The following is a 23,276-nucleotide window of genomic DNA, read 5'->3' as shown; positions in this document are numbered from 1 at the left end:
AGAACATATTAGAATGTATATATGAGCAGTAATTAATGTTAAAACAAACAGTGTAAATTCATTTACACTAAGATTTTCATTATAATTTAATTAAAATGATTAATTTATAAAGTACTTTCATGTCTAGCATGACAAAAGATTACTTAAAATTCATATGACTCACTGAATATAGTAATTAGGGAATTAAAAAGAGTATTTCTAAAAAGTTATGGTTTATCAAGAAGCATTTCTAAAAATTAATTTTTATCATGAAGACTTAGCACAGATTATGTGGTTTTAGCCGTGTTTAAATAAGGAAAAGAAATAGAGTAAATTACCGACCAAGATTTGAGTGTTTAGCTCAAGAGTTTCAATTAATCCTTGTTTGCTAGTAGAAAGATTCTGTGCCAGTGAAGATATCAAACAATATAAGAGGAAAATAGCTCACAAATTTGATTCCTCAGCACTGTTGGAAAATAAAATGTGTTTATTTATATGCTTAGTTTTTAGTTTATAAGGCATGACTGAGATTTTCAAAGGCTCTGGATTTTTGGAAAATTTCCACTCAGATCTGAGCAATGGTAAATAGAAATGGGTCTGCCTCTCTGTTAAATGATTAAATTCAGAAAATTCAATGAAGATTGACAGTCAGGTTTAAGTACAATTACTTAGGTTATGCTATCTCTGCTGAACAAATCACTTTCAATTTCTAGGCAAATTGTGGATAATGGAAAAAAATCACCAAGATTAAAGACTTTCATCTGTACATGTATACATTTTTTTTAATGTGGGACATGTACAAAAATTATGAATGTTATAATGCTTATGGTACTTTCTTTCCCCTCTCTCCCCCAGAGCCACTTAGCCACATACAAATGTAAACACAATCACCGTTATTTTAAATCAAGCATTATGTGTAAAAGGTACACCCCAAACGAACCTGACGGTAAAGCAGACAAGATCAAATGAAGTCAAAGATAATGACATGTTTCAAGCTGCTTGAAACCCAAACCTCTATAGACTGGCAACTGGTTTGATCTGATCTGATAGCAGCCTGTATTGATTTTTGTTTTTAATTTTGCTTTCAATTGTCTTAGTTTGATGTATTTTTTAATTTCCTTTTTTCATTTTATTTATTTATTATTATTATTATTTTATTGAGACAGAGTTTTACTTTGTGGCCCTCCCTAGAGTGCCATGGCATTATAGCTCACAGCAGCCTCCAACTCTTGGGCTGAAGCGATTCTCTTACCCCAGCCTCCTAAGTAGCTGGGACTACAGGCACCCAGCACAATACCAGGCCTTTTTTTTGTAGAGACGAGGTCTCACTCTGGCTCAGGCTGGTCTCGAACCACTAAGCTCAGGGAAATCCACCTGCCTGAGCCTCCCAGAGTGCTAGGATTACAGGCGTGGGCCACCACATCCAACCTTTCCACATGTTTTAAATGCCAATAGCCTTTCTCAGATTTGGAGATTTTGTGGACACAAAATATTCAAGTGAAATAATATTGACATTTTTCCAAAAAAAGAAATAAAACAATTAAACAAAAACAACTAAACAAATAAATATGGCTGCCATCTATTGTAACTATGATTTAACAAAGGCAATGCCATTTGACATTTGTCAATTTATAATAGTGTATAATATGACCTTAGAATAAAGGATGATTTTATAAACTGATCAAATCTAGATCTATAAAAAATTCACTACTTCTTAAATGCATTTTATTTTGCCACAACTATAAAAATTTAATCAAGAACTGCATTAGTCCAGAAACTGATCTCGATAGCCACTAGTAGAGAGGCTTCTAAAATGCTAAGTGCATATTTTATGTGTGGAAAGGGAGCTTAATAAGTTAAGCCTTAATAATTACTAGCTTCCAATTTCATTATGTGTGAAATGAACATAATAATAAAAACTCCCTCACAGAAGTGTTGTGCGAATTCAATGGGTTAATACAACTACAAAACTAAGTGGAATAATATGCCTAGTCCCACTGGGCTAATATCATTTAACATAAAGGGGCCTCTTTATGTCTAAGATTTGATTCATCTCTAAAATATCGATCTCTCAAGTTCACATAAAATAACTCAAAAAAAAAAAAAACCCAACCATAACACACTGAGCTCTAGTTTATGATATGCGATACGAACGTTGAAGTGTACCTGTGAAGTGTGCTGAGGTCTACAATTTATTGCACTAAAAAAAAAAAAAAATAGATGAATTGACAGATGGATGAATGGATGGATGGATGAATAGAAGTGTATTCAAGCACAAAGCAAATGTAGTATAATACTGTAGCTGTGGAATCAAGATAGGTAGCAGGCATGCACAATTTTTTTTAAAATTTTCCACGTGGCTTTTTGTGTTTTGGATTTTTTTGTTTTTGTTTGCTTTTTAAGAGATAGTCTCATTCTGTCTTAGGCTCCAGAGATCCTCTTGCCTCAGCCTCGCAAGTAGCTGAGAGTACAATTTTACACCACCATGCCGGTCTAGATTTTTTATTGTTTAGTAGAGAGAAGGTCTCACTCTTGCTCAGGCTGGTCTCAAACTCCTGAGCTCAAGGAATCCATCTGCCTCAACCACCTAGAGTGTTAAGATTACGGGCATGAGCCACCACATCCAACCTTTCCACATGTTTTAAATACCAATAAAATGGAAAAAACTGTAAGTGTACAAAATTTTAAAGAAACAAGCTTTTTTTTTACTTCTACTTTTTTAGTTTATATATATGTGTGTGTGTATAAATATACCTATATGCACATATTTCTCATATATATATATATATATATATATATATATATATATATATATATAGGAAGCAACCAAATGCAAGCTTTGTTCTTAATACCTGTCTAGGAGTTCTCACAGTTACGTTAAACCTGCTTGCCTCCATGTCCATAATTGCTAGCTGTAACTGTGTCCTATAGGCATAACCACATTTTCCTCAACTCCCACCGCAGCTATGCACTAGAGGCTCTGGGGCGCTGGTGACTGCAAGCACAACTTGGTATACAGTTCTGACTTACCTGGCCAGGCTGAACCCCAGGATGTGAGGGAAGTGAACTGGGCAGAGAGGCTGGGAATAACTGAGTGTCATAAGATGTGAGTTAAAAAGTAGCATTGGTACATTGGATGATAATGTCAAAGAGAATTATGTATATGTGTATACATACACACACGGGTATACATGTACATATTTTATGTGTGCAAAGGGAATTTAATAAATTAAGCCTTAATAATTACTTGCTCTAATAATTACATGTATACCTGTGTGTGTATATATGTTTATATGTTGGACTCTTTATGGCTCTGTGAAAACTATAAAATGTTTTTATAAGAAAATGTCATTTTTATGTTCTCTTTATAATCTCAAAACAGAGCTTAGCTTTTTTTCAAAATGTATTCTCATCTCTTCTTTGAGACATGTTATAGCAATTAAAACCTAAAGAATAACTCAGTGTGAAATCAGAGGTAGTCTTTGTTGAAATGATTGTAATATCGCCAGGAAAAATTATGATTTCATGTTAGAAATGAAGGAAAACACTTCAGATATTTAAACAATTCATTAAAAAAAAATGAACTCAATTGTGTAAATACTTGGCATTCTGTAAAAATTCTCCAGATGTTTTAGTTACATGTTTTCTTCTGGATGCAAATTATTTTTATTTTTGGTTATGGTATAAAAATATGGAATAAAACTGTACAGTCATTTCTTTCCTATGTATAGATAACAAAATAAAGATCAATTTCATGCAAGATAAATTCTGCTTTAATCTCCTGGATTTTTCCAGTAATCCTTTATTTTTCTGAGTTAACTAGATAACTGTTATTATTTGTTATTTTCTTCTTATTTCAGCATAAACATAATAGAAAAAATATTATTCTTCGACAATATTTTTCCATAAAAGGGTTAGCCTATGATAAGAGACTCACCAGTATTAACACAAAATACAAATGGTTACCATATATGTATCAATGGATTGTTCAGTGTCCTAAAAAGAGTTTCAAGAAAAAAGAAATCATACATCAGAGATTTTTTGGAACTAGATGCCCTTAGAAATATGCTGTTATGAATGGGAAAACTCATGTTCAGAATAGTTAAATGTGTCACCTCCCGAGTCCATCTCAGGGCCAGTTAAATGACAGAGCCAATTCAGTACATTTTCTTCGCACGACACTGCCAGTAGCTCCACAGACTTGTCATTATTTCATTATGTACAGACAGGACTTTGGAAGAAAACCCATATACAAAATCATTTACCTTAATATGAATATATGTCTGTTTACATTCAGAGAACAATAAAATATTATATTTGATTTAGAATTATTTATACAAGGTTTATGCTATTTACATATAGATTACAGATCATATATTCTACCAAGCATAATAAGGAAGAATTAGGAGTAAAAGAGAATCCTTCACCCTGATTTTCTTGGCTTATGAACACTTGAGTAAAAATTCAATATGTAAAACACTTTACTGTGTGTCAGGCATTCTTCTGGCTGCTTCATGGTTCCCATAAACCCCGTGTTCAAGAAGTTGGCAGATGGGGAAGATACTGGTAAATAAGTAACATTGACAAAGTTGCATTTTGCAAGAAGGATCAGAGGAGATAAAACCTGGGAGAGGCGCAGGCACACGCTGGGAGGCACACAGCCCTGGTCTAGGGAAGAAGCAGGGACGTTATGGAGAAGAGAGGGCAGGGAGTCGCCAGGTAAGAGGAAACACTTCCGCTCAAAACATGACATTTCCTCTTCCTTTGCCATCCTCCCCTTTCACCCTTTACATACAAACAAAAACACAGAAAAGTGATAAGGTCCAAGTGTACAAAGAAAATGGTATTGCATCAACTCTAACAAACGTGCCCATCTTCTAATATCTTGGTGGATGTTACCATCAAGACAAATACAGGGGTTCATTTGAGATTGCTCCGCGGCCTTTTATGCCCACATGCCATCATTCCCGTCTCAGTTACCCCACCTCCCAAACAGGCACTTTTCACGTGGACTCTCCTCCATCCACACTGCACAGTCCTTGCCTCACACCCTTCATTTAGACTGTGGTGTCTCAGTTAACTCTCTCCAACCCTCCACTTTGCTTCCAGGATCCCACAGAACAGGAGTCATCACCTACAGAATACAATGCAAGCCCCGTTGTCTGTCACTAAAGATGCTTTGTGATCTGATCTTTATCAATATCATCTCCCACCGTTTCCTTTCCTTCTCTACTTCGACTTTATTCTCCAAAAATTTTGGAGATTTTAGTTCCAGGAATATGTCATGGTTTTGCATTCCTGTGCCTTTTCACCTGTAGAATACTAGATAATAGGAAACACTCTTTTTTTAGAACACATGACTATACTAGTTAGATGATAGATAAATAAATGAAATGGTTGTAGTCCTTCTTGGCTGAAATGTTTCAGTGCCTCAAATAGCATGTGTTTTGTTCTAAATGATTCTTAAATAGGGGGACCATTTAAACAACTATGCACTGGCACTAGGGTAGCAGTGAGATGACAAGAAAAAATAGTTTATAGTCTCTGCACAATAGGCTGGCATACCGTACTCAGAACAAGTCAAAATTAAAAACATTTTGAACGTATTTAAGGTTATAGTCCACATACATGGTCTGATGTATTAGTTAATGGTACTTATCATGTAATGGTAACTGATAAACAATAAACACCAAGAGAAAGAATGCAGAAAAGCAAGCAAGCAAAAGAAGGAAAGAGAGAAAAAATAATTTGAGTTTAAAGGACAAAAGATATGGTCTTCTCACATAGTTGCAATCCAAGGAACTCTTGTAGAAACAATATTTTATTAGAAAATACAGTACATAAAGGAAATATATTACTCATTCCATTAAGTCTGCACGCTTGCTCACTGGTTCTATGCTTGGACCATTTCAGGTGACGGAGACATAATTAATAGTAAGATATATAAGCTCTGTCCTCATGAAGCTGCATTTTTAGCAGGGAAGATAGATGATAAAAACAAGAGAAATTTTAAATGGTGTAAGTGAATATGAAAATAATAAAATGGAATAGTACGACTGAGAGTGATGAACCACAAGTTTGGCTGCTTGTGATAAGGTGACTGGAGCAGCCTCTGTGAGGAGGAGGAATGCTTTAGTTGGGGCCTGGATAAACAAAGAACAATTTAGGCACAAAAAAACATGACAGGTACAGGCCTTGCAGTGGGAGCAAACTTGTCATGTTCAAGAAATGGAATGAAAGAAGATGAAGGGTGTACCATAAAAAATGAAGACAAAGTTATACGCTCAGTGATATGGGACCTTGTGGGCACTTCATGAATTGATGGGGAGTTGATGAAGAGTGGGTAGTAAGCAGAAAGGTGATGGTTAACGGGCCACCACCATGAACATACATCTTGCTTATGGTCCATTGGCCTTTGGGCTGAGCTCTGAAGCACTGATCTCGGTTCAAGGCAGAGCACACCTGTGGTGAGGACACAGGTCTCAGATGTGTTTAGGTGTCTCTCTTAGTCACTAATTAGTTGTTCTGGATGCTTTTAATACATCAGAATTGTAGTCCAACTTAAAACCTTGGCCAACATTCAAGTGCATTGCATGTTTTACTGATATAAATCAACGACTGTCCCATTCACCTCACCCATCACTGGGTGTAATTATTTTAAGAATCTACCCCTTTGTGATTTTGTATTCACAATTAGGCATAAGTGGCTAAAAACAACAGGTATTATTTCTGAGTACACTTCTATGAAGAGAGCACAAAGGATGTTTTTCTTTTTTTAACACTAGAGACTAATGATTGAGTATTTGCATAATTTTGTCCAGATAAAGATAAGGATCATTTGAGAGGTTTATCTTTAAATTGTGCTTTTGCTATCTCTGCTTGCCTCTTTTGGGGTTTGCTGTTTCCCACCTTCTTCTGTATCCAAATCATTAAATATCATCAACACCAACCTAGGCCAAATATCCTCTTGGTTTTCCTTCAAAGGACTAATTGGCATGAACGTGTTCACATTCATTGCTTATTTGTTGCTTCATTACTTCATTCATTCACTGAATTTTTTTTTTTTTTTTTTGAGACAGAGTTTCACTTTGCTGCCTTCTGTAGAGTAACTTGGCATCATAGCTCACAGCAACCTCAAACTCTTGGGCTCAAGCAATTCTCTTGCCTCGGTCTCCCAAGTAGCTGGGACTACAAGTGCCGGCCACAGCGTCCAGCTATTTTCAAAATAAGGTCTCACTCTGGCTCAGGCTGGTCTCGAGCCCATGAGCTCAGGCAATCCACCCATTTTGGCCTCCCAAGTGCTAGGATTACAGACGAGAGCCACAGTGCCCACTATATTGATTGAATTATTAAATTTCATTCTCTCCAATCAACACTTAAAAGACAACGTAACCTAGTACTGTTAAAAGTCCCTAGTATAGACATTAGGGACTTGGATGCAAGTCCTGGCTTTGGAACTAATTGTGTGAACTTGGTAGATAATGTGGCCTCCTGTCTAGAGGTGAGTGTGTGTGTACCTCCCTTTCATTTTCTTGTCCCTGCTCTCTCTCTGCATATGTGTGGTAGTGCATTGTGGTATTCTGCAAAGATCATAATTTATTAAAGAATGTGGCTGCATTGTTTTCTTTCTAATAAAGATTTCTTATTCCCAGTAACACCATGACCCTAAGTGAGTTAACTGAGTTGATGATTACTCATCCCTCTCTAATCAGAGCTTTCAGAAAAGTGTAGCTCATTTGCTCGTGTCCTCTTATTGAAGTCATTTGCTTGTCATCACTTGTCCAAGCCACCAGTACCCTCTTCTTAGTTTCATTGTTCCCAATGCTTCTGCTTTGTGCTTCTGCCAAAACAGATCTATCTTTCTTATGAGGTTAAGAAGCTGAAAAAGCAAGAGACATCATGGCTAATTTCTCTTTCTTCACCTCCAGTTAAAAGTTTTGATAACTGACAAACAAGCACTCTGTCTTTAATGCAGGGGCAAAGCTGGTGTTCAGAGAGATATAAGGACACAGGTGTGGTTTCCTAAACACAGAATTAAATCACCTCCACAGCAGTATAAATGTCTGATAATTATTTTGCTCTGTTGCATCTCAGATTGATTCATTCCAGTTGATTCATTTGCTAATCTCGAGCATTTGTCTTGCACTGAAATGTTCACATGCTAGTTTAATAGATGTTTGTTGAATAGCGATGATAATTACAGAAAATAATGTAAGAATGTTTGCTGTTCCTTACATGAATTATACTTTGCAGTCCACATAGATATTTACTTATTATTTATTGTTTCTTCCCCCCCTTCTTATTTCTTTTACTCTACAGGTTTGATTTTATACTGGAAATAATTTCCTAGGTAAAACAGTGACTAAGTGGGCGAAGGGCTTTATAGTTCCTACAACTGTATTTTAATGACAGTTATACTGATTCTGCACCCCTCTGCTCCTTATCACGATGATAAAGTTTATCCCTTCCCAAGTCGTTACAGAGATGAACTCTTGCTCCTCTGCCTGCTTCATTCGGAGGGACAATGTGATATAGTAAGGAGCCAAAAAAAAAAAAAAAAAAAAAAGACACAAGTATCAAGAACTAAGAAGGAAATAGGAAATCCATACTGGGAAAGAGTTACAAAGTCAAGTCAGATTTACCCTTCTTATCCAGGTCTCTCTGGGGCTTATCTTTTTCATCTTCTTGTTTGCACTCTGGTTTGTTTCCAAATTGAAAGTCTTTATAGCAAACTTTGGAATTTTCTCCTGGATTTAGAGTATTTAAATAAGTTACTATTTATGATTGGGAGTATTTATGTATAAGTATATGTATGTATATGTGCGTTTGCATGTGAGCATATTTGTATGTGTATTTATATATTTGGCAATCTATATGTACATATGTATAAAAGTGTGTGCATTTGAGTGTGTATATGTGTGTTAAATTTGTGAATATTAGAAGACAGACAAATTTAAGAAAGTAGATAGCTTACCCATATAGTCGTTTGGTTTGAAAAGTGAACTTTCTAACATATTCCATGCTATTTAAACACCTTGCCTATGTCAATTAACTTTTTGCGTGCATCCGGATGAAGAGATACTGACTTTGGACAGTTTTCGAGGAAGCTGGATAGTTTTCAGGCTGTGTAATTGATTGTGACTTCTATGTATTCTAGACCTTTTTCCTGTTATAGGAGGAATGATTTCCCTTTATAAATAATTTTATTCTATCTGTGGATTGCTATACTCCATTTTAGAAGTGGCTGTGTCTCATCAACCAGGAAAATACTCCTATTTAATAGAAGTTCACTATTTAGCAGATAATTAGCGATCAAAAGTTCTCAGTGAGACTTAGAGGTAAGGTCACAGAAGCTAAAAAAGTAATACAAATACCTTTTCTGCAGTTGAAACTCTACCCAACATATTCAAAATCTTAGAACAAAGCTGAACAGTGGTTATGAAACTATTGATAATAAATGAGCTTTCAACATTTTTCATCCTTTTACTAGTAGGCTAGTTTGCTTTTAAATTTCTTTTCTTTTTATCTGCATAAGGTGTAATTAATTATATAGAATTTCAACTCTCATTGCATGAGGCAGAAACCACATGTAATTGTTTTTAATAGGTTGGATTCTTTTCCTGGGTAGCAGCACAGAAACTTCTTTCTGGGAATCAAAAAATTGCCATGCCGAGTTGAACAGGATGCAAATCTGGCCTGAAGTTTTCTTACAATTGCTTTAATAATATGTGCTGTTCATGTACTCCTCAGGTTGCCATTAGGAATAAAAGCATATTATCTCAGTAGGATGCTGTTATCTCTCTGGTTACACAGCCTGCGTACAGACAGCGCCTGGCTTAAGTCGGGAACCTGAAACATTGTGAATCCACGTGAACACAGAAATAATAATGAAGTGACTCCCAGTTTTCATAATCTGGTTAAGAACCAGCAGTTCTGAGCATAGAAAACATGAGTAAATTTTACTGCCTACTTTCATGTATAGAACATTTCATTAAACTTTTCCCTACTACATATGTTTTTAACATTAAAATTTTCAACACGTTTTTCAAAGACTCTTTTCAACTAAGTAACTGAGAGTGTACAATTTATAGAAGTAACGTAATATAGATTTACTCAGATTGTTAACATGCAATATTCAAGCATATCTGAGTTTATGTATGCATTCCTTCCTTCCTTCCTCTTTTCCTTCCTTCTTTCTAGTGTTTTCTTACTCGGGGATGTCTGCTGCATTCCCTCCAGTGTTTCAATTGTACCACACTCTCTTTTTTTCTTCCTGCTACACATCAGAAGAATAAGAGTTGTCTTGGGCTACACGTGAAATACACAAAAAATTATTGAAAGCACTTTAGCAAAAAAAAAAAGTTGGACATTTCTGCATGCATAATAATAAGAATACAACTAACCAAATAGGATTGGAAACATAAAATTAAGCAAGAGCATTCATAAAGTTATGTAATTTAGAAATGCATGCCACAGTCTCTTAATAGTTATTCAAGACATAAATTTGTGAGTTTCCTAGCAGCCACTGAAAAGAGGCTAATCCACTATGATCAGTAAAAAAATAAGTGTGATTCCTCTGGAAATCAAAATGTGAGAAACATTTCTCCTGCAGATTAATAAAAGAACCCTATATAAAGTAGTGAACTGGGTTTTTTATAATATCCTTACTTTAAATCCAACAGTATTTCCCAGTGTAGACTGAAAACGTGAATGGTAAAGCTTAGTCCAGTGAAGTTACTTCTGAAAAGGTTGAGAGCAATGCAGTCCTAGTGCATAGAGTTCAAGTTTGGAATATTTAAAGACACAATTGCAAACTGGAAAGACATTCACCGAGTTTGGCTACAAATCTGTTGCATTTGTCTTATTTTGTTAGTTTGAATGTCTGAGGATCAGTCCTCCTTAAAGTATTAATAACTGCAATAAAGTACTAGTTTTAATTTCCTATCCATCATAAATTAAGATTTTGGAGAATATAATTAAAACTAATTATAAAAAAACAACATAAAAATCACTTAAAAATAGAAGTATTCATATTTTGGACCAATTTCCTTAGAGCAATAGTTAATTCTTCAAAAAGTATTAATTAACATAACTAATTTTTTTGATGAATACTAACTAGATGGAGCAAAGCTATGCTGCCTTATAAGTTACTACAATATAAATATTCCATGGCACCATCTAAGGTTGCACCATCTGTTAAATAATTAATGTGCATTTGTTGGGGGCAGATGATTTCTTGCTAGGCCAATTTGCTGCACTAGGCTATGATGATGATGTGGGGGTCAGCTACCCTAATTCTGCATGTAGCTAAACTGCGTCTGTATATGATATCTGGTCTGGTTCCAATACTTAGTAGCACTAGCAAGCCATGTAACTTCTCTGAATTACAGTTGTCTTATCTACTAGTCAGTCTAAAAAGCCTATCCCTAGCAACTCTTCGACATTATAAAGATTAAATGAAATAATGTGCATGTCAATACTTTGGATTGATGCAAAACGTTACTTGCACGGATTAGGTTGTTTAACATGTACTCAAATGTTCAAGCTGCAAAGAATTAAAATATGTGAAATAATCATCACCAGGCAGAATTAGTAGCTAATATGCAGATATAGCTAATGGGAATTATCTTACTGTTCTAGTCATAGTTTTTTTTAATTAGGTTTATTGAGAACCTAATTTGAAATTTGGTTTAAATTTTGGTTGGTTAAATTTTTTTAAAGGTTTATTGAGAACTGATGAACTTTGACAAGAGCCTGAAAGTACAAGCCACCACTACTTATTAAGGTATAGCACAGTTCCATCACTCCCAAATCTTCTCTCTTACCACTCTGAACTCAATCTCTACTTCCCACCCTCACCCCTCAAAACCACTGACATGTTTTCTGTCCCTAAGTTTTGATTTTTATTAAATGTTATAGAAATGTAATTGTATGGCATATCGCCTGTTGAGTGCCTTTTCCCTGGCAGTATTTTACTTTACTTTATTGCCGAGTAGGGTGCCACTCTATGAATGTACTGGTTTGTTATTTATTCAGCAGTTGATGGACACTTAGGTTGTTCCCAGCTTTTGGCAAGTAGGAATATAAATGTTTTCATGCAGATAAATATGTTTATTCTACCTGAGTACATACTTAGAAATAGTATTGCTAGGTTATATGGTATTTGTATTTTTAACTTTATAAGAAACTCTTAAACAGCTTTCTAAAATGACAGTCCCATTTTGCATTACCTCCAGTGTTTCAATTGTACCACCCTCTCGCCCACACTCAGTGAGACCAAGTGTTCCTGTCTGCTGCTGGTTGTTTTGATTTTGTTTTATGTTTCAGTCTATTGTGTTTTATTGCCAATCACATCTCTCTATCCTTTGAAGTGTCTGTTCAACTCATTGTTTTGAGGTTTGCATATGATTGTTTTGAGGTTTGCGTATGATTACGGAATTGCGAGAATTCTTTATATACTCTACATATCAGTCCTTTACCGTAAATACCTATACATAAAATATTTAAATGTATAAAGAATTTTCTCCCATATTCTACTTTTATTGGGAAGAGTATTTTATAATTATCAGCTATATTAAGTTGGTGATGGTGTTGTTCAGGCTTTCTAGATAAGCTTACTGATTTCTAGTCAGTAAGGAGTTCTGAAGTCTTCAGACATAATTGTGGATTTATCCTTTTATTATTTCAGTTGACCAAGTTTGCTTCTTTGATTCTGAATTTTGTTGCACACATATTTAGGATAGCTGTCTTGCTGGAAAATGGACCAGTTATAGAATTTATAGAATTTATAATCTATGATAACATTTCCTTTACTTCTAGCACCCTCGTTTGAATCTTTCTTGCACTTTCTATTTTTCTGCTGAAATTCTCCATTTGTTTATACACATTTTTTTACCTTTTCCATTAAGTTATTTGATACATTAATGATAGTTATATTAAAGTCCCTGCCTGATAATTTCAACTTCTGGGTCATCTCTTAGTCTAATTTTGTTCATTGCTTGGACTCTTGACAATAGATTGTTTTTTGCCTGAATTCTTAGATGTAATTTTTTATTAAATATCAAGTGTGAAATAGATGTCAATAATTTATGCCTGGAAACAGAGTAAATCTTTTCTACTCTTAAACCCATTAGTTTGAGGCACTGAATTAATCTAGTCAGGAGTTGACCTTCAGGACAACAACGACTTAGATTCCTTTAGCCTTGGGCATAGATAGGATATGGGAGGAGAACTTGGAGAAAGTGGCATTTTGTGCTCTAGCTACAGAGGTAACCAACTCCTTACTCTGCACCCGCATAACTGAGAGAAGCTCTCTCTGTCTCATACTCTGTTTCCAATATTTTTCATAAATACCTGGTGGAAGTTCACATCAAAGGGACAGTGATTGAGTTCAAACTCCCCTTGTGTCAAGAGTTACCAGCAATTCCACACTGTCACTCTAGCCACATTCGGCTTTTAGCAATTTGTTAGAATTTTATCTCTTTAGAGAATTTATTATTAAATAATTCAGATGATAATCCTTTTGATCATCACTTTCCCTGTGGCCATGTCCTTTTCTGTTTGTTCTCTGCTGAATACAACACCATTCTTGTGATTCATTTGTCCACGGGGCAACCTTCCCATTCGTGACGTTCCAGGTGTCTGTCTGCCCTGTTCCTGCAGTGTTCCAACAAGTTCAGTAAAACCTGTGGCTTTGTTCATCTGACTTTTTCTTATTATTAGGGTGGTATTTACACTCTTTCTAGTTTTGTTCATTCTAGATAAGAAAAGGACTTTCCTGCAGTGTCCATTCTAGATAAAAGAAGGACTCCTCTCACAAATGTTATACCACACTGATCTAATAATAATTAAAATAAGTGAACTTTTTTAAGTGTTTACTTAATTTTGTCGTGGAAAATATGGCTCTAATTAGCTCTTCAGTGCTCATTATCTACTGTTTCCTGCTTCACTATATAATATTCTGAAAAGCCAAAGTTCTTCTAGTGGCCTTAGAGTTGCTAATTATCTAATTGGATTTTCTGATCATCACTTGCTAATTATTTAATTGGGAAATAGACTCGTTTCATTTGTTAGAAACTGAAATGATTATGTCTTTTCAAATTATTAAGTATGGAGAACATGGAACATTTATTAAATGAGAATTTACAGTGGCAGTTTAATGTTTTAGGGGTTTCTACACATTATCTAATTCCACATTCATATTAACTATGCAAAATGTTTATATAATGGGAGAAAGAATTTTAGAGATAAGAAACAACTTTAGTCTTTCAGCTAAATAGTTAGTAGTTAACATTTAGATGGGGATCCAATATATATAAACCTTGGACTGTTTATATATATTGAAGCCTTGAGCATGCATGCTCCCACATGGAGAGAGAGAGAGAGAACATGGGTGCGTGCGTGTGTGGGAGCGCGCATGCTCAAGGCTTCCATGGAGACCTATTGTAACACAGGTAAGTATTTGTCTTTATCGTTCAATAACTTGCTGCTTTGCCCACTCTTTCCTCTATAGTATTTTTATGTTCCTCTATTATTCAATATCTTCCCCTTTTTCTCTGTAAAGGTTGCCACTCTTATATTGCAAACAAGCCGAAGTCATTTCCTGACCTTCCACGTTTCCCATCAAAACAAATCTTATATTTGATTCACCTCAACCATTTTACTGTCTTAAATAACATTAAGTTATTAATGTTCATTAGTTTTAAATTATTCACTTGTTAATGTTCCATTAAAATAAAAGGCAATATAGCAACAAGTAGTTGCCAAAGACTTGTCTTTTATAAAGAAAATAGTGAAAGAAAAAAATGGTTAGAATTCTTAGATTTCCAAAATGCCTCTGGAACACAGGCAGAAAAATCAGCCCTTGAGTTCCAGTGAAGATAAAGGCATCCCCCCAAGTATCCAGCAGTTAGAGAACAGAGGGCCCATCATTTTATCTAATCTTTCAAGTTCACTGCACAGAAGGAAAGAGCGACTGTCCCTTAGAGACAGGCTTTTCATTTATGTTTTTGTTGTTTTTAGAACATGAGTAAAGAATAAGAGTCAGAAGACATTGGAAAATTTGAGAAAAAAGGAGGAGGAGAAGTGCACCAGACTTCAGGCCTGGCAGCACAGGTGATAACAGCAATCATCGTCAGTGGGAGGTGACAGAAACTTCAAAGACAGGTCTGAGCAGCAGACAGCTGAACATCAGAGAAAAATTACTATGACAAAAAGATGGAGGAAGGACATCCATGCACCAAGGCAAAAGGAAGAAGGGAAGCATACTCACCTTTAATCTATCTCTTTGATAAAGGAGAAAAGTCAGAAGATATGACATTTCTGACTTAAGGCTAGAATAGAAATCAATTCTGGATAATACAAATCAGTGACTCCCAATCTTTTGATAATGAAGCAAAGTCTTGCATTTAATTTTGCTCCCTTTCCCTCAATGTTTAAAACTACATAAGTTATATAAAATCTTTTATTTTTTATTTATTTATTTTTTATTGTTGGGGATTCATTGAGGGTACAATAAGCCAGGTTACACTGATTGCAATTGTTAGGTAAAGTCCCTTTTGCAGTCATGTCTTGCCCCCAGAAGGTGTGGCATGATAAAATCTTAAGGTTTCACTACATATAAAAAATAACTTTAAATGCTTCAGGATGTTCTAAAACTAGGAGTAAACACAAAAATTTGGCTATTTACATGACTATAACTAAACTACTGGTCATTAGGAACTTTTATCAACTCTACAAATACAGGCACTAGGAGTACAAAGATTAATAAGCAACCAAGGTTTGTTTTAGAGTGATCCAGCCAGGAAAATGTGTATAAATACATAAGGCCAGTGTGATGTTGTAAAGTTATAAAATGGGTACGGATAAGACCGGGCATTGTTAGTGCAGCAGAAGGGCGTATATCCCAGCCTGGAGTCCAGGACAAGCCAACTGGAGAAAATGACAGCTATGTTTGGTGCTGATAAAACAGTCCACAGGTAAACAGAGTAAAGTAGTAATGCACCTTTTTCCTTTGATTACGTGGAAAAGTTTAGGCACCATTCAAACAGTAAAGCATTGGAGAAACATTAAAGCCATGGGGAACCATGTATATACTACATTTTTGCTTAATGAACTTTATTTACAATCCACTATAATTGCACAAAACATACATTTCATATATTCTGTGGTTTAGCTCCAAATTTTTACTTCCTGACATAGTGATTTGGAGTTCCTTCATGTGCCTTGTTCTGTAATCTATATACTCAAGAGGAACTAATTACAAGTCAAATATTGAACTTTAAATACAGCTTTTACTTAAAACCTTCCTTCTTAATTTCTATCTTAGTAAGAGGTTCACCGTTCCCAGGTAACAGGAGTTTAAGCTATTCCGTCATTAGGAAATAGCAGGAGGAATACAGATCATACCATACATAGGGAGTCTACCCCTCATTGAAGCCTTCTGGTATTACTGGGAGATAAGTTCTCACGGGTCTTTCATATTTCTGCACATACTATGAAAGAATTACTAACAATTTTTATTCTGAAGTATTTTAAAAATACATATGTAAAGCAGACAGCCTTGGAAGATAGAAATAGGATCCCCTCTGGAACAAATAGAAGCATGTTACTAGCCATTATAAAAATTTTGCATTCCTTAAGTTTAGGGTAAGTTTCATGTTGCTTTATGGAAATTAAAGCCCAGGAAACCAGTACAAAAATGCTGATACATATGCCTCTGCAGTTGTTGTGAAAAATAAATTGTCCTTCATTTCTGACCTAGGAGTCTACTGTCTTCTATTAGCATCTATGACACAGCAGCAGGCTTTCATATTAACTCACAAGCAAGGAAACATCTCAGACACTTGGAGATTTTAATAATGTTGGTGATGAGGATGAAATGCTGACAGAGACATATCTTTCTGTACAGAAGAGGGAGGATGAGGCCCTTACAAGTCTATAAATATCATCTCAAGGAGGTCTATGGGAACCAATTGCAAACCAAATAGTCAACTGGGCAATAGATGGTCCTCCACTTGCTAATGAGGAATAATCAAGGAGGTTATTGCAAGCTAAGCAACAGAAAATAGATAAAATACAGATGCCAGAATACTATTTTGGTTTTTGGTAATTTTCCTTTAAGCGGAAAGACTTCCTTGACAATTTGGAGGCCAGGCCTAAATGTGCCACATTGTAACTAATACTAAAATTTGTACTGGGTGGGCAGAAGTTTCCATCCCCCTTCAACAGTAGTTAAGAGAAATGAGCATATACACTGAGTGTGAAAGGGACAACTCTGGAACAAGAAGCCAGGTCAATCATTAGGATCTTGGCTGTTTCACTTGGGAAAGGAGAGATCTTAGAACCTATTGCTTGTCAAGGAATAATGGAAAATGTTGGTTTATCTTAAGCTAAATCTCTCATCATTCTATCATGTCAACCTGAGAACCATTTGGAAGTGACAACAAAATCTCTTGGAAGTTTGTTGTTTGTTTGTTTTTCTTTTTAGTGAGTCCTTGCTGCTATAAGGAAGCTTTAGTCATCTGGGACTGATTATCCCAAAACAGAAAAACTGCTGTGGAAAACCACAGATGAGGCATGGATAGTATTTGGGCTTTTATCGCCCAAGATTGAATTTAAAGTTCTGATGAACTTTGCTCACTAGAGAAAGAGAAAAGGAAGTTCAAAGAAATCTAGATAAATTCTGGAGTCCATCAGGACTGTGCAGAGAAACTCCTCTTTCTCTAATGTGGAAACCTAGAGAACTTAAGACATTATTATCCAGATAATGGGGCAGCCACTGCCCCAAATTAGGTGTATTCTCTAAAGAAAATCACCCATGGGTAGTCAAGACAGAATCAGCCAGAGACCACAAACTCCAAACCCTACAAAAACAGCCATGTGGCTGTGGTTTCTGAATTACCAAAGATGAAATAGATGATATCAACCATAAGAGTCTTGCTCCCCTATACAGAGTGTTTGGCAAGCCAAAATTATTCAAACTTAATCTGGCTATGTCATGAGACACCACATCACTCGAAAGTGATAGCATACGAAGCTTCTCTCCTTCTCTGCTCTCTGATGCCTCTGCCCTTCCACTATGACTTCAGTTGATTTAAATAGAAACATGATTATAAGTCAAGGTATCCCTATGCCCAACGGAACATATGCATGCATCCAAATATGTTAAAGAATTCTAGGAAAACAAACTTAGAATATGTTGGATATTATACACAACTTACCTTTTTTACCTGAATCTACAGAAAGATAAAACTTAGATTCAGCTCATGGAGTTTAAGCAGGGTTCACAGTGGAAAAGGCAAGCTGATACTAGCATGTGCATCGAGCCCTTTGGTCAAATTCAATGTACTGTTATTGTTTCTACATCTGAATGTATAGAAGGAATGTGTTATATGATTATACTTCATCATCCATTAAGTGCCTGAGAAGATTATCACAATCGGGAAAGGCCACAGGTAGAGAAATGCTAATGGCACATGTAAATCACTTTCCAATCTTCTTCCCTATTTCCTCTCAGATAGTCCAGTGGAAACAGTTTAAAATCCCAGGATGAAAAAGGTAGTTATACCCTTAACTACAGACTTAACGGGAATAAGGGTAGTAAGAGCTGCAGTACTTTAACACAACAGCCCTTTATGGGCAGTGGAGAGAAAGCTAGAGGGAACTGAAAATGCAGAACAGATTGCCACCAACTGAATTATTGTTTGTTTTTTTTTCACTATTATAATAACTTTAATTTATCTTGCATTTTACAGAAGTCTATGAACGATTTTAAAAAAGCACCTCTTTACCACATATCACATTTCTCTGACAGGTGTTAAAGTGGGTAATGAGTATGTCTGACATCGGCATCTTGCAAGGATTTCAGACCAATCAGCCACTCACCAAAGAACTTGGCAGCTTTTTTATCTTGTTGTTAATACAATGGTATATCCACTCTGATGGCAAACTGTCCAGCCAAATCTCCACATCACATTTGCAGAACCGGTTGTGATTAGCAAATTAGTTAGCTTTGGCTCGGAGCTGTGCTCGCTTGCCCATGACAGCCTGGAAGCCAGTTTTGATACTGGTGACAGAGCATCGAGAATGACAAGTTTCGCACTGTAAGAAATAAAGTCAGGTGTCCTTCTGCAGGATTGTGTCTGGTGATCGGCATGTGTGACAAGTGACATACTCCTTGATATATCTTCTCAAGACATTTTCTATCTGTTTCTGTTGGAATCTTCCTTTGATTACAAGCTGATTATTACCATCTATACAGCCACTTGTACCCAATTCAGCCAATAAAAATGCAAGGAGATGTTTTGGCTGACGATGTAATAGTTTAGAGATATCTGTGAAGTTAACAAAAGAAGTTTTCTTGGTTCCTACTCGGACAACCTGTGGAGGTTTCATGAAGAATTTCCTCTTTTCTCCAGCAACCACATCTGGATTCTTTTCCCTCATGATGTTGAACACTAGATTCAGTAACTCTTCATATGTATAGTCTCTTTCTGAGCCTGCCCAAGCAGGGCCTGTCTGGTTACTAAATGAGATACCATCATCTTTTTTGTTGTCTTCATCTTCTAGAGCTTCATCTTTCTCTAGTATTTCATCCTCATCTGGGAACTTAACATTCTTCTTTCTCTTCTTTTTATTGCCAAGCATAATGTCAAGGTCATCCTCTGGTTCAGCTGGTTCTTGAACGTCACTTTCAATCTTTTTTTTTTTTATGCCACTTAAAAAAGTTTATTTCATGTGATTCTTCTCAGCATGCAGTGTTCTTTCTTGGGAATTTTTTTTTGATGCCCTGGTTTACATTATAAATTAATTTACAAATATAGAATTGTGTTAGAAACAATTATTTATAAAAGTCCATATGATTTCTCATATACAAAAACATCCATAGAAATTGTTTTTTGTACACATAGTATACGGGTTGGTAGTCTCTTTGGCTGTCTTTCTGCATAATATTAAAAAAGCAATGGTGATGTAATTTGTGCCTCAAAGCTATTTAAAAAAATAATTTTCTGTATGTATATTTCAAAATAAAACATTTTTCTAAAATAATGCCATTAGAGTCTTTTTGAAAAAGAATACACAGGGAAAAGTTAAAAAAATTTCTTTACAATGTGCTTGTATTCCTTTTTCTAAAACATTAAAACCCCAAACTAGCCTTGCTCACATCAGAGATTTAAAAACATATCTTCTCTCATTGTTGCAGGGAAAAAAATAAAACACAATACAAATGCAACTCAGGATGTTTTCTTCATCTTACTGGAATACCACTCCCACAAATTCAATAACTAGTCTCATTTTAATTAACCTTTCCATTAATTCTGTCATTCAACAAATAGGTGAGTCTACTGTGGACTAAGCACTGGAGGGATGACCATAAAAATTATTCAAAAGAAGACAGACCTGAGAAGTGAAAGGGAGTGCTGACATAAATACTAAATACAATTATCTCTTTTTTTAAATTCGAAAGCCAGTCAAGTTAAGCAGTGGGTGTGGAGAAGCAACAAAGAAATCTGTAACTGGTTGCAATAATTAGTTGTAAACATCATGCACTCCGATTAGCCTCTTTTAAAACATTTTGACCAAAAATATTATATTAAAACTTATAAAACGCCATTTAAAAGCTATTTTAGTAAAATTCTATCGAACTTTGTTAGAAAATGAAATATCCAGGACACAGACTAAAAGGGACTGGATGTCAGGCTGACCTTCATAAACTGGGACAATGGTCACCCAGAGGTGATACCCCACCTTTGCTGCTCAGGGAAACCTATCAAATGATTTGTTTTTCAGAATCTTTGGTCAAATGAGATTAGTTCCATTCCTATCCCTACATATTATAGTTGTGTCTGCCTATGGAAGTTGGCTTCTTGGGTTTTCAGGAACTAGAACACAGAGGTTACAAGCACCAGTGCAGGAGCAAGACTGCCTGCATCAGCCCCTGACTCTACGGTTTACAATCTGTGTGACTTTGGGTAAGCTAACTAACATCTTGGAGTTTTGCTTCCCTCATATGGAAAATGAGGAGTGGTAATACAACGTAATACCTACCTTCCAACGGTGCCATGCAGATTAAATGAGTTAATACATTCCTAGTGTTTAGAACAGTGCCTGACACAAGAGGCTGGCTGCATGTGGTTTTATTGCTATTAGTAACTACCATGTACCAGACAGAGGTGACTTGAGAGCTTGTGATAGCTCAAAGGTTTGTGGTATTGCCTTGTAAGGCATGATAAAAAGCTTTAATAAGAGGCAAAGGATGGCTTGGAGCCTGTGGCTCAAGCGGCTAAGGTGCCAGCCACATACACCTGAGCTGGTGGGTTCGAATCCAGCCCAGGCCTGCCAAACAACAATGACAGTTGCAACCAAAAAATAGCCAGGCGTTGTGGCAGGCTGTGGTCCCAGCTACTTGGAAGGTGGAGACAGGAGACTCACTTGAGCCCAGGAATTGGAGGTTGCTGTGAGCTGTGATGCTATGGCATTCTACCCAGGGAGATAGCTTGAGGCTCTGTCTCAAAAAAAAAAAAAAAAAAAAAAGAGGCAAAGGATGCAAAGTTGGAGGTTTCCTATAAAAATTGAGGTATCTGGGGAAGGAGGGGTTAGGTCACCTATTGGGTATGATATAGGGGTATATGGCACACTTTCTGGGTAAAGGACTCAACTACAACTCAGACTTTGGACTTTACCTTACAAATGCAAACAATGTAACCTAATCTTATGTACCCTCATATTAACCCAAAATTAAAAATAAAAAAATTCAGGTATTTGGGCTTGGTGCCTGTGGCTCAAGCGGCTAAGGTGCCAGCCACACACACCTGAGCTGGTGGGTTCTAATCCAGCCCAGGCCCGCCAAACAACAATGACGGCTGCAACCAAAAAATAGTCGGGCATTATGGCAGGCACCTATAGTCCCAGCTGCTTGGGAGGCGGAGGCAGGAGAATCGCTTGAACCAAGGAGTTGGAGGTTGCTGTGAGCTGTGATATCACAGCACTCTACCCAGGGTGACAGCTTGAGGCTCTGCCTCAAAAAAAAAAAAAAAATCAAAATCCAGTTATCTGCCTTTTTTGAATAAAAATCAGAAAGCTGTCATTTGAGAGATAACCAGCTGCTCACAGTAGCCTTCAGCTGATCAGTCCCAACCACTCTCTACTGGTTCAGGTGCCAATTGCTGTTTTATCAACCAGTAACTTTGCTGGCTTATGTTTTTTAACCACCTGTACACATTTGAGCTTGCAACCCTGGAATACAGTGATGAACAAAAAAAATGTGGTCCCTGCCACCCTGGGTTCCTATCCCAGAACAGAGTGAGGTGGCTTTCTCTTTAGGGAGGCTCATATGCAGAGAAATCTATAAAAGCTCACTGGCTTGTAGACAAAGTTATCAACCACACACTTGTTACTCAAAGGAGCACAAGATCTCCGAGGAACTCAGCAGAAATGCAGAACCTCAGGTTCGACTTGGAAGTTGCCTTCCAACCTAAATGTGTGCATACCGAGGTCCAAGAAGCACTCTCCTACACCTCAGAGCCCTCCCGGGGGTAGATGAGGCTGTTGACCATGCTGAAGTTGTAGAAAGGGCCACCAAAGGGGCTGTTCTGGCCCCCACTGGTGCTGGCAGGGAAAGGGCTGTAATAGGGAGATCTCTGGCTGCTGCTATTGCCTGTGCCATTACTCAGTTGCAAGGCATCTGGCGAGGTCTCAGAGATAGGGGTAGGGGGGAATGAGCCGCTAGAGGGCAGCTGGGCCCCCTGGATTCCTAGGTGGCGGCTGCCAGGGAGAGCTCGATGATGGGTGTTCCCACTGCTGCCGACACTCAAGTTACTGAGACTGCTGAAGAAAGTGTGGAGGCAAGGTGCGGAGGTGAGCATGGATCCTCCAGGGGAGGAAGCAGTACTCTTGGTGCCCTCGGGAGGCTCTGGGGACTGTGAAGGCCTCAGCAGAGAGGAGGGGCTGTCTGCTTCTGACTTCCCACTTACTGCAGACCCTGTTCCTGAGGAGAGCCCTTCTGATTTTGATGTCCCAGCAGCCAGGGTGGAGCTGCTGCTGGCCTCAGAGCGGCGCTTTCGCTTCCGACGGAAGTTCCCATTGTCAAACATTTTCTCACAGTTTGGATCCAGAGTCCAGTAATTACCTTTCCCTGGGTCGTCCTCGTCGCGGGGCACTTTCTTGAAGCAGTTGTTGAGCGACAGGTTGTGGCGGATGGAGTTCTGCCAGCCGGCCTTGCTGCGCTGGTAGAAGGGGAAGCTGTCGGCCACGAACTGGTAGATGTGGCTGAGCGTGAGCTTGCGCTCGGGCGCGCT

General features: G+C 37.0%; 3 protein-coding genes across 3 annotated transcripts in view; all 3 read right to left on the bottom strand.

Moving 5' to 3' along the window:
• FUT9 (fucosyltransferase 9) overlaps window positions 1-23,276 on the bottom strand; it is a 251,541-nt gene that overhangs the window by 219,386 nt on the left and 8,879 nt on the right. The gene's annotated exons all lie outside the window — the stretch shown is intronic.
• Window positions 18,738-19,663, bottom strand: LOC128586657 (eukaryotic translation initiation factor 2 subunit 2-like). Its single transcript, XM_053592665.1, has one exon. It carries the CDS (start codon window positions 19,624-19,626, stop codon window positions 19,096-19,098), a length of 531 nt encoding a protein of 176 aa, XP_053448640.1. The 5' UTR covers window positions 19,627-19,663; the 3' UTR covers window positions 18,738-19,095.
• Window positions 22,491-23,276, bottom strand: LOC128586658 (forkhead box protein I3-like; the record flags this gene model as incomplete). The annotated part of the gene is made up of 1 exon (XM_053592666.1): window positions 22,491-23,276. A coding segment is annotated over one exon (786 nt), but the record flags the coding sequence as incomplete, so codon positions are not given.

Source organism: Nycticebus coucang, chromosome 5 (genome assembly GCF_027406575.1).
Source record: "Nycticebus coucang isolate mNycCou1 chromosome 5, mNycCou1.pri, whole genome shotgun sequence".
Classification (NCBI taxonomy): Eukaryota; Metazoa; Chordata; class Mammalia; order Primates; family Lorisidae; genus Nycticebus; species Nycticebus coucang.
This window is presented reverse-complemented; position numbering and strand designations above follow the sequence as displayed.